This window comes from Podarcis gaigeae, assembly GCF_964106915.1.
Source record: "Podarcis gaigeae genome assembly, chromosome: 1".
Lineage (NCBI taxonomy): Eukaryota > Metazoa > Chordata > Lepidosauria > Squamata > Lacertidae > Podarcis > Podarcis gaigeae.
The window spans coordinates 131,307,602-131,321,105 of NC_139678.1; the positions used below are offsets into that span (position 1 = coordinate 131,307,602).

The 13,504-nt window shown below is 41.5% G+C and overlaps 1 protein-coding gene and 1 long non-coding RNA gene across 12 annotated transcripts in view; both read right to left on the reverse strand.

Annotated features, from left to right (window-relative positions):
• The window catches only part of PLEKHM3 (pleckstrin homology domain containing M3), a 798,157-nt gene that overhangs the window by 745,363 nt on the left and 39,290 nt on the right, over positions 1-13,504 (reverse strand). For 8 of the 10 annotated variants that reach the window (XR_014557240.1, XR_014557241.1, XR_014557242.1 and 5 more), the window contains one exon: positions 6,473-6,666. Coding sequence is in view for 4 of the 10 variants with exons in the window: in XM_083707671.1 (XP_083563797.1) it covers positions 6,473-6,666 (194 nt within the window). In the remaining 6 variants the exon portion in view is untranslated. Of the gene's footprint in view, positions 1-3,295; positions 6,667-13,504 lie in introns of all 10 variants that reach the window. The other 2 variants (XR_014557238.1, XR_014557239.1) reach the window with 1 other exon arrangement.
• LOC310833677 overlaps positions 1-13,504 on the reverse strand; it is a 244,055-nt gene that overhangs the window by 90,844 nt on the left and 139,707 nt on the right. The window lies entirely within an intron of this gene.

Genomic DNA, 13,504 nt, shown 5'->3' on the forward strand with positions numbered 1-13,504 from the left:
AAGGCCTTCTGGGAAATGATTTATAATGAATTGAAAAAGGTACTTAAGTACACCTTCTTGAAAAAACCAGAGGCCTTTCTTCTGGGCATGGTCGGCCAAATGGTACTAAAGAAGGACAGAACTTTTTTTATGTACGCGACAACAGCAGCAAGAATTCTCATCGCAAAACACTGGAAAACACAAGATTTACCCACTCTGGAGGAATGGCAGATGAAGATGATCGAATACATGGGATTGGCGGAAATGACTGGCAGAATCCGAAACCAGGGGAAAGAGTCGGCGGAAGAAGATTGGAGGAAATTTAAAGACTATTTACAGAAATATTGCAAAATTAATGAAAGTTAGAATGATGTTGAACAGAAACTAAATGGTTACCAGCTATAATGTAAAGGTGGAATAATAAGTTAAAATAAGTTACATCAATGTGGCAACAAGGATTTTGCTGAATTAAGAATTTGAACTGGAATACAAAAGGGGGAGGTGAGAGGAGGTCCGGGATATAAGGTAATGGAAATAAGAATTGGGAATTATATTTGTTTTCTTTTGTCTTTAAATGTGTATTTTTGCTTTTTGTTTTGTTAATTGTTTTTCTTTGTGTATAAAACTGGAAAATCTTAATAAATATTTATAAAAAAAGAAGAAGAAAGAAACAGCTTTTAGTGATCTTGTTTCTGTATATCTGAAAAATGAAGTACTGAGCAGGAAGTATTTAAAAGGCTAACCTTTCATCTACTTTGCCACAGAGGCAGTTGCTGTTTCTGCAGGTGCACTTTAAAAGATTGCTGCAAGCTTTTCCTAAAGTGATAAATATATGCTGGACATAGGTAGAGCCAATTTTTCAAGCAATGCTTCTGCAAGTGAAAACAATTTTGAATCTCAGTGGGATTTTTTAAAAAGGCAATCTCTTATGAAAGAAAAGGGGCATTTGTCATTTTCTAATACCCAGTGTTTTCTAATATCTCTTCTAAAATATGATCAATGCCATTATCTCCTTTGTCATGCAGCAATTTTAGCAATCTTATAAGAAATTCTACATGCCATTTAAAGCTGGTTTTTGGAAAGCTGCGTTACATCAGTCCTGCAACAAATACAGCATTTCTAGAGTCCCATGATTTTAATGTCACCTATTCTTTCAAAATCTGCAGTTTTGTAAATTTGGGGCAACAGATTTCCAGGAGCTGCTCCTGTGGAGAGTATGAACTTGAAAATACCTTATGCAAATTTTCAACATGGACAGACCTGCAAGTTTGTGAAATCCCAGATTCTAAGCGGTCCTTTTAGGAAAGCCAGTCAACTTGCCTATATATGGTGCTTGTGTACCATAAAATAAATTCACCTATGATGTTATTAACAATCCATGTAACATGTTTGTACATGCATGCAGGGCAGGACATACTTGTGAGTGGAATGTTGTTGTGTGGAAAAAGTCCTGTGGGTGAGATGGAGAGACTTGAAGGCCAAGGATAGAATCCTAGAATCATAGAGTTGGAAGAGACCACAAGGGCCATCGAGTCCAACTCCCTGCCAAGCAGGAAACACCATCAGAGCACTCCTGACATATGGTTGTCAAGCCTCTGCTTAAAGACCTCCAAAGAAGGAGACTCCACCACACTCCTTGGCAGCAAATTCCACTGTCGAACAGCTCTTACTGTCAGGAAGTTCTTCCTAATGATTAGGTGGAATCTTCTTTCTTGTAGTTTGGATCCATTGCTCCGTGTCCGCTTCTCTGGAGCAGCAGAAAACAACCTTTCTCCCTCCTCTATGTGACATCCTTTTATATATTTGAACATGGCTATCATATCACCCCTTAACCTCCTCTTCTCCAGGCTAAAAAACAAACCAAAACTCAGCCCAGCTTTGAAAGGGGTACTTCTCTGAATTTTTCAGTGCAGCTCTCCAGCCAAGTAATGTGTACAAAATGTAGATATTAGGGTAACTTGTGCATATATTAGTGAAAATAATATACCAAAATACATTGTATTAGGGAAATTGCTTTGCAAAAATGTGTATTGTAAGAGAAATTCACGAGGAGAGGACTATCAATGGCTACTAGAATCATAGAATCATAGAATCATAGAGTTGGAAGAGACCACAAGGGCCACCGAGTCCAACCCCCTGCCAAGCAGGAAACACCATCAGAGCACTCCTGACATATGGTTGTCAAGCCTCTGCTTAAAGACCTCCAAAGAAGGAGACTCCACCACACTCCTTGGCAACAAATTCCACTGTCAAACAGCTCTTACTGTCAGGAAGTTCTTCCTAATGTTTAGGTGGAATCTTCTTTCGTTTGGGAGGACCTGGCAAATCGCTCTGGCTGAGAAACCAACTCACCATAGCAAATCAATTACATACATACATAATTTTATCTGTATCCGCTTTTCCACAGTGCAAACCGTGCCATAGGTGGCTTTCAGCATTCTACATAGCAAAAGCAGTCACAATTAAAACATTTTAAAAATACACAATTAAACTGAACATATTCCACATAAATCACAATAGCTAAAATAAAATTACAAAACCCCTGCTGTTTAGGGAAGTTTTCAATGTATGATGTTTTATTGTTTTTAAGATTCTGTTGGGAGCTGCCCAGAGTGGCTGGGGAAACCCAGCCAGGTGGGCAGGGTATAAATATATTCTTATTCTTATTATATTAAAAGCAAATGCCACTTCAGCCTCAAGTTCCTTATTTTGACCAGATACTCATACTTGATTTGTGGTATTAATTGTGTTGTAATCTTCCATCTTTCACCATCTATCTCCCTCTTAACCATTGGTCAATAACACAAATCTTGGTTGATGGGTTGTTGTTTTTCCGTTTTTTACAACTTTTGCTATAAAAGCGAAATGAAAACGTTTTGAAAAACCATCTGTGATTGCATTATCAAGTAGGAAATTAAAAGGGAATCTTAAATATGAACTCTTTTGGAGCTACTACGAGAGAGACCACTTCTGGTGGTAGTTCCAAGTTGCCATGACATGAAGGACAAATCACATAGCTCTGCTGTTACTGCTAGCTAACACTTCCACTTTGCTCCTACCGAGGCCAACGCAATGTTGTGCCACTTTTCCTGGAGGAACTGTTGAGAGAAAAGGCCCACCGAGGGCCAAAGGGCCCCCAGAAATGGCACAATGCTTCTAGATAGCTCTATTGTACTGGATAAAGCTAAGCAAGAAACCACCATTCCATCAGAGCTGACAAGGGCCATGGCCTCTCTAGGGTCAGATGTTACTGACTGTGACAATGCAGCAGGACGCACTCAAACTCAAGCTATTCCCTTTTTTTTTTGCAAAGCACTTCTGTTTCTGTAATAATCTTAGCCTTTATTTAAATAGCCGATGCAACAAGCACCCGGGAATCATCAAGAAAAGTGATCTGATAAATCACCGTAAATACTACTTTGTTCAAAGGGAACACAGAGAACTCCAAGACTTCTTTTCGTTGTTCAACATGTTAGGCTATAGTTGCTTCGGAAATAAACTGCAACTCCAGCGCACAGATTTGGCAGCCATTTCCCCACATTTTCTGTTGTGAACTGCCCTGGGATCTTTGGATGAAGGGTGGTATACAAATCAAATCAAAAATTATTATTATTATTATTATTATTATTATTATTATTATTAGAAATACTCTTGTGCATTTTAACACACAAGCATAGATAGTATTGAAAACCAGTAGAAAAACAGGAGCAGACTCTTCTCTTTCCCTCAGAAGGAAGGCAATCCATGCTGTAAGAGCAACAGGGTGCCATCGTGATTAATCAGTCCGCTCTTAGTTCTCTGTGGACGGCCCTATTAACAGTTTTGTTTCAGCTTGTTTATACCATACTGACAGGACTTCAGGATGGTGTTCTCAGAGCTGCTGGTTTTTCACATAACTGAAACGAAGAATAAGTGGGAATGGGGTGGGTAATAATTTAACCATGAAAAAACAAACTCCTGGATTACCTCACGTTCTGTAGAAATGGCGATTGTGTTACAAATAAGGGCTACAAAATAGGAAATAACATAGTGGATAATCACTGGCAAGGTTTTTGTTCGCAGAACAAGAAACTAGGAAGCGTGATAAAATCTTGCACACACACACAAAATAATGAGGTTAAAACACACACACAGAGTGAGGCTCACACTATGAACAAAAAGATGGAGAAAGGGAAAAGGATTCATCCTCATGATGAGAGTTGTTGTGAGGTTTGAGGGCATGACCGACTGTGTTCAGAGAATTGTAGCTACCAATATGGTTTTATAGTCGAAGGTTAATCCAAGCTGACCTGACCACAAGATAAAATTAAGCTATGTCCTGTTACTCAAACACCTTTTAATTTAGCCCATTTGAAACCTTTTAAAACATTTTTTTCTTCCCGCTGATTTTATTGGCAGCATGGAATGAGCCTACCACGTCTTACCCCAACAGGCTCTGATGCAATGCTACTTTCCCCCAACGTTGATAACAATTTGATATTTTCAGTTCTTGGAAGCCCCCGAAAACCACATCCCAACTTCACCCTCCCTGCCTCCAGCACTATGTCCACGCGACTGCTTCTTCCTCCGCCTCTAATCCTCCTTTGTTTGGGCACTTTGTAGCTCCCAGCGGTTCTTATTTTCTCAGGTTTGCTTTTGTTCCCGTGCTCTCCTGAATGCCTCTTCGCAGCTTCTCCTGGCCCCTTTTCCATCACCTTTTCCCATCAGCTCTGGCTCTTCATCCGCAGCCAGCATCCTCACCTTCCCCTCTCTGCCCATGTCTCCAGGCCCTGTTGCTTTTCTCTCTTTGTTTCCTTTGATCTCTTTTCTCCGACTCTCTTCATTGACTTGGTTCAGCCCTCCCTGCCTCTTTATTTTAATCAGAACATTCTTTTATTTTTCCCCCCCTTTGGTGTTAATCAAAAGCAGTAATTTCTTTCTCCGGCACCTTTTTCTGAACTGCACCCTCCATAAGCCATCCTGCCTTCATACTAATTGAAGGAGGCACTATTACCAGTATTACAAATGAAGGATAGGGAAAAAAGCAGAAGATAATGTCGCTTGTGGATGCGTGTGTAAGGGCAAGGCAATAATTTGTAAAGCATTACATGCACCCTCCTTACAAAGTTGCAGATCTTTTATTTAAAAGAAAGAAAAAGCTCCGTTCAGTCCCCGCAACAAACACTTAAACAGGAATGTGGTTACCAGCATCTCCCACCTTCCTGACACTGAAGACTTCCCTTAGCTGTTCTTGACATTTTGAACCAAGGCACTGACACAGGTTATCTTCTGAATGGCAAAGTTCACTTCCCTTTCATTACTGGCAAAACAAGCAGGTGTCAATTGTCTTTCTTCCCCTACCCTGCAACAGGGCACAATTTAGGGAGGATAGCAGGGAATCATCTATTTATATGAAAGCAAATCCACATTATTGTGTTCTGGTCACACACACCCCACACATTCCGGCACACCATAGTGTGACCAAGAGACAGAACCAAGGTACCGTTCCAGTTTTTGGCTTCCTTGGCTCTTAATTATTTCCAGTGAACTCCACGAGACAAAAGAAACATAGTTTTTAGGGTTTGTTGCGTGGGTACAAGTCTGAACTTCCCTTCCCTCCTTCTTAGGCCTTGTAAGCTGTGTTCAATTCAGAGGAAGAGGAGAAGGAGGGCACCATTTCAACAGCAGGCCTTACCCTGTTCCTTGCTCTGCCTGAGGCACTGACCTCAGTGATGGATGGGGGAGGAAAAGTCGGGCAGTAGGTGACTCCAAACCACAGGACTTTAAATGCAGTTCCCATGGGATGCTAAGAGCTATTGCTGGATCGCCCAGTGGCAATTATATTTCAGACGCATGACTGAAATGCCTCTGCAAATGCACAAACCCCAGCTGAGTGGGAACTCTTCCAGCAGTAGCAGCACTAGCCAAAACAACAGCCATGTTCATGTGCTCAAAGTGTGGCGTTTTGGTGCAGCTCAGTGTCACAGCACATGGTCTGCATGAAGCATTGCCAGCCTCAATCCCAGGCATCTAGAGTTGCAAAGGATCTCATGTGGCAGGGCAGGGAAAGACGGCGATCTTGGAGAATTACAGCAAGGCCAGAATACACCATGTGAGACTAGGTGGATTAATGATCTGACACAGCGAGTCAGTTCCATATGCCTTGTATGTATGTAACTTGTTCCAAAGCCTGCATATTCTATTGCTCTCTAATTGGCATGCAATGACTGCTAAGTTTACATCTGCTGCACAGAAAACCATTCCTGCTGTAAGGCTGTCAGTCTGTGGAGCCACTCTCTTCCCAATATCCTTAAGAGAAGCGCTGGTGAATCAGAGATATTTTAAGGCCGTGGACCATCCAGTTGCATTGGAAGTATCCAGTTACAACGAGTAGGAAGACACAACAGGCAGCACTTTAATTGCTAGGTCATGGGAACCAAGAAGAGGAAGTGAGAGACAGACAAACAGGGGAAGGGAGCCCCGAGGAAGCTTGCCTGATACCCCTTCTTCCTACCTCCTTCGCAGGTCTTCGGCCACTGCTGCTCTGCAGCTGAACAAATAGGCTCGGAGGGATTTCAGCTGCTGTCTCAGACGGACCACCGTTGTCAGTGGCTCAACATGTCTATACAGCATCGGGTTTTCCTGCTGGATGTCAATCAGGGGCTCTTCATAGACATATTCCAGGAACTCTTTGGCTTGCTTTGATACCTAGAAAAGGGGTGGGGGTGGGGAAATCCATTAAGCTTAGCTCAGCCTCTAATAAAACCTCTAAATGCTCACAGGCAATCGATACTATCTCCTCAGCGGTGTTATACTAGTTACGCTAAAGTGTTCTGAGGTTGTAATACAACCTAATTTACCCAAATGGCTCAAGGGACATCTTTATGCATCTGGATAGCACTTGGAAGGTTAGTTGGACGCTTGAAATGCTATTCAATATACCGTCATGAAGAGACAGAGGCTACGGGGGTGGAAACAACTGAATTCAGATATTCAGCTAACCTAGATTCAATTACTGGAAGCTTCTACAGAACATACTGAAAACACACACACACACACACACTGACTTTTAAGTGTGCATATGAATAGCAGATTCTACAAAACCTAATCTAACCTCACTGGCAAAGCCTGGATAAAATACAGTATACGCTTGATCAAAGCTCTCTCATTACCAGAACTGTATACTGTTCTTGCACTAGAAAGGCATTTGGGCTGGAGAGCTGTTTTAATTCAGCTCGTGTCTGTCCTCTGATACTAGTATCTGCCCATAAATGTTTCTATGTGAATGCAAAATAAGAGGCTCCTTTAAGTTTTGAGGCATTACACCGTTGAAACTAACTAGACAACTGAGGAAGACTATTACTTTTATTACCAACCTGCCCACTGCCCAATGTCAGCTCAGATACCTTTCCTTATTTTACTCAAAACTCATCACAATCCTGCAAGAAAGGCGACTGTTATTTAATAGGATGAAGTACTGAAAGGCCGTTCACCTGATTAAGACATTCAATGGATCTTCATAGAGCAAGGTACAGTTGTGCGGAAGTAGTAATACGACCAACAGAAAGCACTACTTGGCAGCAACTTGTATGTGTGTCAGGCTTGAAACAACAATAATGGAGCACTGTGCTTATGTGAATTGTCACTAGGCCACAATACCTGCAGTGCTGGCTCTGGGGTTTTGGGGGTCTCAGCAGGATCTTTTAACATGGAAAAGATGGGAAAAGCAAGTCAGATACTTTGTGTAAAGTGGAAAGGGGAGCTGCGGTAGTCTAGCGGGTCTCTGCTGGATTTAGGATTTAAATGCCCAACCTCCCAATCTGGAACCAGTGGAACCAGTCTGGTACGCATAGCCATGCCTGATCAGATACGTGGAAAGTGTTGGTACATCCAAACCAGGCCAAAGGCCATAGCCTGCTGAAGTTATACAATGAATTTCAGGACCAAGTTGGAAATTGAATTCAATTCTCCAAAACCAACAATTTTGCTGGGCCCTGGAAAGCCATAATTGCAGTGTTCACAGTAAAAGCAGGATGACTTTCACTCCGTAAGCCCCCTGGAAGCTGTCTGGATCTATTGAACAACTTTATTTTGAATCATACAGTGGTACCTCAGGTTAAGTACCTAATTCGTTCCGGAGGTCCGTTCTTGACCTGAAACTGTGCTTAACCTGAAGCACCACTTTAGCTAATGGGGCCTCCTGCTGCCGCCGCACCGCCACAGCATGATTTCTGTTCTTATCCTGAAGCAAAGTTCTTAACCTGAAGCACTATTTCTGGGTTAGCGGAGTCTGTAACCAGAACCGTATGTAACCCAAGGTACCACTGTATTGGCTCTCCAGTAGAGCAAAAAGGGAAGATTTAAGAGTAACAAAGAAATAAAAGGGGAAGCCCCAGAAAAGGGATACTCAAGTGTTTTGATCAGAGCTTTCCAAACTTTTCATGTCGGTGACACGCTTTTTAGATATGCATCATTTCGTGACACGGTAATTAAGTTTTACTAGCAAACTGCAGGTGAAACTAACCCCTTTCCAGGCCTGGGAGGAATGCAAGGAGCATTTGTGTGACACACCTATATGCTGCAGTCGGCACACTAACGTGGAAAGCTCTGGTTTAGATGTTATATAAGTCTTTTGTGCACCCAAAAAAAGACTGTTCCAAAGTCATCCAAAATTACCAACTCCACTAAACGCTTGGTGCTTACTCATAATTACACAGCTGTACATTTTAAGACACAGGTGGGACTGTAAAATGAATTAAAAGAGCATGGCTTTCCAGATGTTCAACAAGCTGCACTGAAACAGTCATTTGTCAGCTGCTACAATTAAACAGCAAAACGAGCCCATTTTTTCTCAGTAGTTTGAACAAAGTAACAAAACAAAACAAAACCTCATAATATACGCTAATCTTCCTGCACACAGTTGCTTTCACAGAAATTCCATTCAAAACAGTGAGATTTAAAGCAACTATGCATAGGACCATAAGCCAGAAAGCAAGTGTTGGTTTAAAAGGGAAAACAGAACATGTCTCTGTTTTTACTGAATTATTATTTGAAGTGCTTAGGGTTTCCCTCTTTGTTCTCTACTTGGTCCACACTTGGTCATCTGGATATGGTGGATTTTATGCAGCATGTGGCTATGGGGTACAAAACTGAAGCTCCTCTCTGAAGACACGAAATGGAATAGATTAAAGTGATCTTCCGGACCTTTTCGGCTTTATGATATAATTAAAAAAATTAACTGCAACACTTTTGAGTTTCAGGAAAAAATCCATCAGATAATTGATACAAAGTACTGAAATGAACAGTGCTCAAATTAATGAAATATAATAATCCTAAGAATGAAAACAAGCTTTCCCAACACATTTTTAGGGGCAAAGTATGACCATGAAATACCAAAGTATTTCCCAGTAGTGATGTATGGAAGTGAGAGCTGGACCATAAAGAAGGCTGATCACCAAAGAATTGATATTTTTGAATTATGGTGCTGGAGGAGACTCTTGAGAGTCCCATGGACTGCAAGAAGATCAAACCTCTCCATTCTTAAGGAAATCAGCCCTGAGTGCTCACTGGAAGGACAGATCCTGAAGCTGAGGCTCCAATACTTTGGCCACCTCATGAGAAGACTCCCTGGAAAAGACCCTGATGTTGAGAAAGATGGAGGGCACAAGGAGAAGGGTACAACAGAGGACGAGATGGTTGGATAGTGTTCTCGAAGCTACCAGCATGAGTTTGACCAAACTGCGGGAGGCAGCGGAAGACAGAAGTGCCTGGCGTGCTCTGGTCCAGGGGGTCACGAAGAGTCGGACACGACTAAACGACTAAACAACATGACCATGAGAGACTCTCTCTCATTGTTCATTTCTGTATCATTTTTTTGGCAGGGCAGAGGAGTGAGGATGGAAACTAGATGCAGAGAACTGAAGAACTGTTAGTTTTCTCCAGAGTTTAGGATGTACACCCTTTTAGTTGGATATTGTCTCAAAATTATACATTTTGGCTTATGGATTACCTGCCTGGTCACTATGGGGCATGCTACACTTAATTCAGAAAGGTGAAGAGGCAGGCAGTAGAGAAGAATTGCTTATTTTTCCTTGCTATCCTCCTGCACTTAATTTGTGCTCTATCAGAAACTCAGCTTTGATCCAAGAGTAGACACATTGCACAGCTTGGAAAATGAGATTTTGAAACTATGATAACCCAACCTCACCTGCTTGGGACCTTGTCAGACCTTGTTCACGAGGAGCTTCAGGGACAGCAAAGGACAAGGAATATCAAGCAAAGTCAATTCTATATACAGTCAGGGCGTGTCTCCTAAATTCTCAGACCAGCAAGTAAATTTGGTCTGAAAGCTTCTACAGGGGTCAGGGAACATCACCTGGCTCATTCTGGCCAGTTGTGTCTAAGGGTCCAGCATTGGGATAGCATGGAAAATCATGCAAGGAACCTGAGGCGACATGAAAATTCCCTTAGTTGCATTATTCACACAATCCATGTCTCCAAGGATGGTTGTTATTGTTGTTTAGTCGTGTCCGACTCTTCGTGAACCCATGGACGGCAGGCACTCCTGTCTTCCACTGCCTCCCGCAGTTTGGTCAAACTCATGCTGGTAGCTTCGAGAACAGTATCCAACCATCTTGTCCTCTGTCGTCCCCTTCTCCTTGTGCCCTCCATCTTTCCCAACATCAGGGTCTTTTCCAGGGAGTCTTCTTTTCTCATGAGGTGGCCAAAGTATTGGAGCCTCAGCTTCAGGATCTGTCCTTCCAGTGAGCGCTCAGGGCTGATTTCCTTAAGAATGGAGAGGTTTGATCTTCTTGCAGTCCATGGGACTCTCAAGAGTCTCCTCCAGCACCAGAATTCAAAAGCATCAATTCTTCGGCGATCAGCCTTCTTTATGGTCCAGCTCTCGCTTCCATACATCACTACTGGGAAAACCATACGGACCTTTGTTGGCAAGGTCAACAAAAGGAAGGAACATGAGAAAAACCCATATTTCAATCATATTATTCTGTTTTAAAAATCAGTACTTAAGTAAAGTGGAGACTCTTAACACAGCTCTTTTCCTGTCTGCTCAAAGAGCTCGACATGCAGTTCCTTTTCCATGTTATTGTACAAATCTATGAAAAGGCCAAAATGCTGCCTACATGTGCCCTGAGGAAACTGTATTCCTTTGGGCAGAAACCCCTGATTAATAGCAAGAACTGAGCCCAGCTATAAACATGTTGAATAATAATTTAATCATAAAGTACTGGCAAAAAGCTTACATATGACTTCAATGGCACAGTTGCACATTCTGAAATACAGGTGGGACCATAAAACCAATGTAACATTATTGTTCTCCAGATGGCTAGGATCAATAAGCTGCAATAAATGCCCCATCTATTTGTCAGCTGCTACTATTATTTTTAAAAATAAACAAGAAAGAAAATTGTCAAGTGGCAGCCCCATCAGACACAATAAATTTGCAAAGACAACACCACAAATCTCAAAATTACAGAATGCTTCTAAAGAGAGAGAGAGAGAGAGAGAGAGAGAGAGAGAGAGAGAGAAGGGAACCTTTGCAGACATTGTTGATTTGCACTGATCTCTTACAAAAATAATACTAAAAATTGGAAGCAATAATTTGAAGATTAATAAAGGCACAAAACACTTGTATGTTGTTGTATATTGGTTTACCAATGGTGCTGTACACCATGAAATGAAAGGCACACATACACATATAAACATACAGAATATAAATGTTGGTATTGCTTTAAAAACAATGGGGCTTTTATCCACATATTGCAGCTATGTGAAAGAACAAGAAAATTTTGGAAAATATAGTATTACAGATATTATAAATGAAATGTGTAAAATTAAAACCAGAATTGAAGCTTTGCTTGCTGCATTTTGTATCTTGCAATATTCAAATGCCAGTTCTGTATACAACAGGTGCAGCCAACAACATTTGTTAGATTTTGGAAATGTTAAAAAGAGGCAAATAACAGAGAGAGGGTAAAGGCTTGGGACTTATTATCTCCAGTTAAATGAGCAGGTTAGCAAAAGGAAGATACAAATGATTTGTGAAACCTGCACAGTCCACTTGCGATATAGTATTTATGCCATTGTGACAATAATATTTTGTTGGAGGCTGCCCAGAGTGGCTGGGGAAACCCAGCCAGATGGGCGGGGTATAAATAATAAAAATAAATTATGACTATGATTTAAATCTTTTAAATCTAACATAAATATGCTGTTCTATATAAATTAATATAAATTAATGAGCTGTGCTATTCAGTGAGTATTATGATTATTACACTGGAAAAAGATTATGAATGTGAACTACTGCCTGAAAGTGAATTTTTATGTTCTATGCAGAGTATTCCCATTGTCTTAGGAAAGCAAACAATATCCTGCAGGATGCATCTCACCCGGGACACAGTCTGTTTGTACTACTGCCTTCTGGCAGGAGATACAGAAACATCAAGTCAAGGACAAATAGACTGAAAAATAGTTTCTATCCAAGAGCTGTGGCCTTCTTAAATGCAGTAACTTGATAGTGTGACCTGGGAGTTTGATGGGTGTGGGTGTGGGTGTGGCTGGAATGTGGTTTGTTTGGTTGTTGTTGTTGTGTTGCTTTTGTTGTTTTTAAGGGATGGCATCCAATTTCGTTGCACTTGTGCAATGTTGCACTTGTGTAATGACAATAAAGAATCTATCTATCTATCTATCTATCTATCTATCTATCTATCTATCTATTTATTTACGTTGTAACTGTGTTCAGGTTTTGTATATTACCTTTCCTGGCAATTTTATTGATTCTGCATGTACAAAAAACATGCAACGTAACATTCATTAACAAGCACACTCAGGTCTCCAATGTTTACATTTGGTGGGAACATTACATTTGGGTCAGCATCACTGACCCAATAGCCGATGTACTTTAGCGCAACAAGTCTCTCCCAAAGCTGGCATGAGATCCAGGTGGACAAAGATCCTCTGCTGATGTATTAATGAATGTGATAAAGAGAAAACAGATGGCTTCTAACGCTTCTCGCTCAGCTTGGACCACAGCCAGCCTAATGCTATGGCTTAGTTTCCCCCTCAATACAGCACGGTGCCAAATGTGTTCATACCAGTTCTCAATCGAAAAGTCTGAAGTGGTCTCCTGGTCTCAGCCGCAGACGTCCTCACAGCAACCAGGAGAAAAATTGTGAGGTCTTTGTAAGCCAAGCCGAGGCCCAAGAAGGCAGCAATACCAGCCACAATAGCACAGACTGACAAGCGATCCTAGAATCTATCTATCTATCTATCTATCTATCTATCTATCTATCTATCTAGGTAAAGGTAAAGGGACCCCTAACCATTAGGTCCAGTCGCGGATGACTCTGGGGTTGTGGCGCTCATCTCGCTTTATTGGCCGAGGGAGCCAGTGTACAGCTTCTGGGTGAAGTGGCCAGCATGACTAAGCCTCTTCTGGCAAACCAGAGCAGCACACGGAAACGCCATTTACCTTCCTGCCGGAGTGGTACCTATTTATCTACTTGCACTTTGACGTGCTCTCAAACTG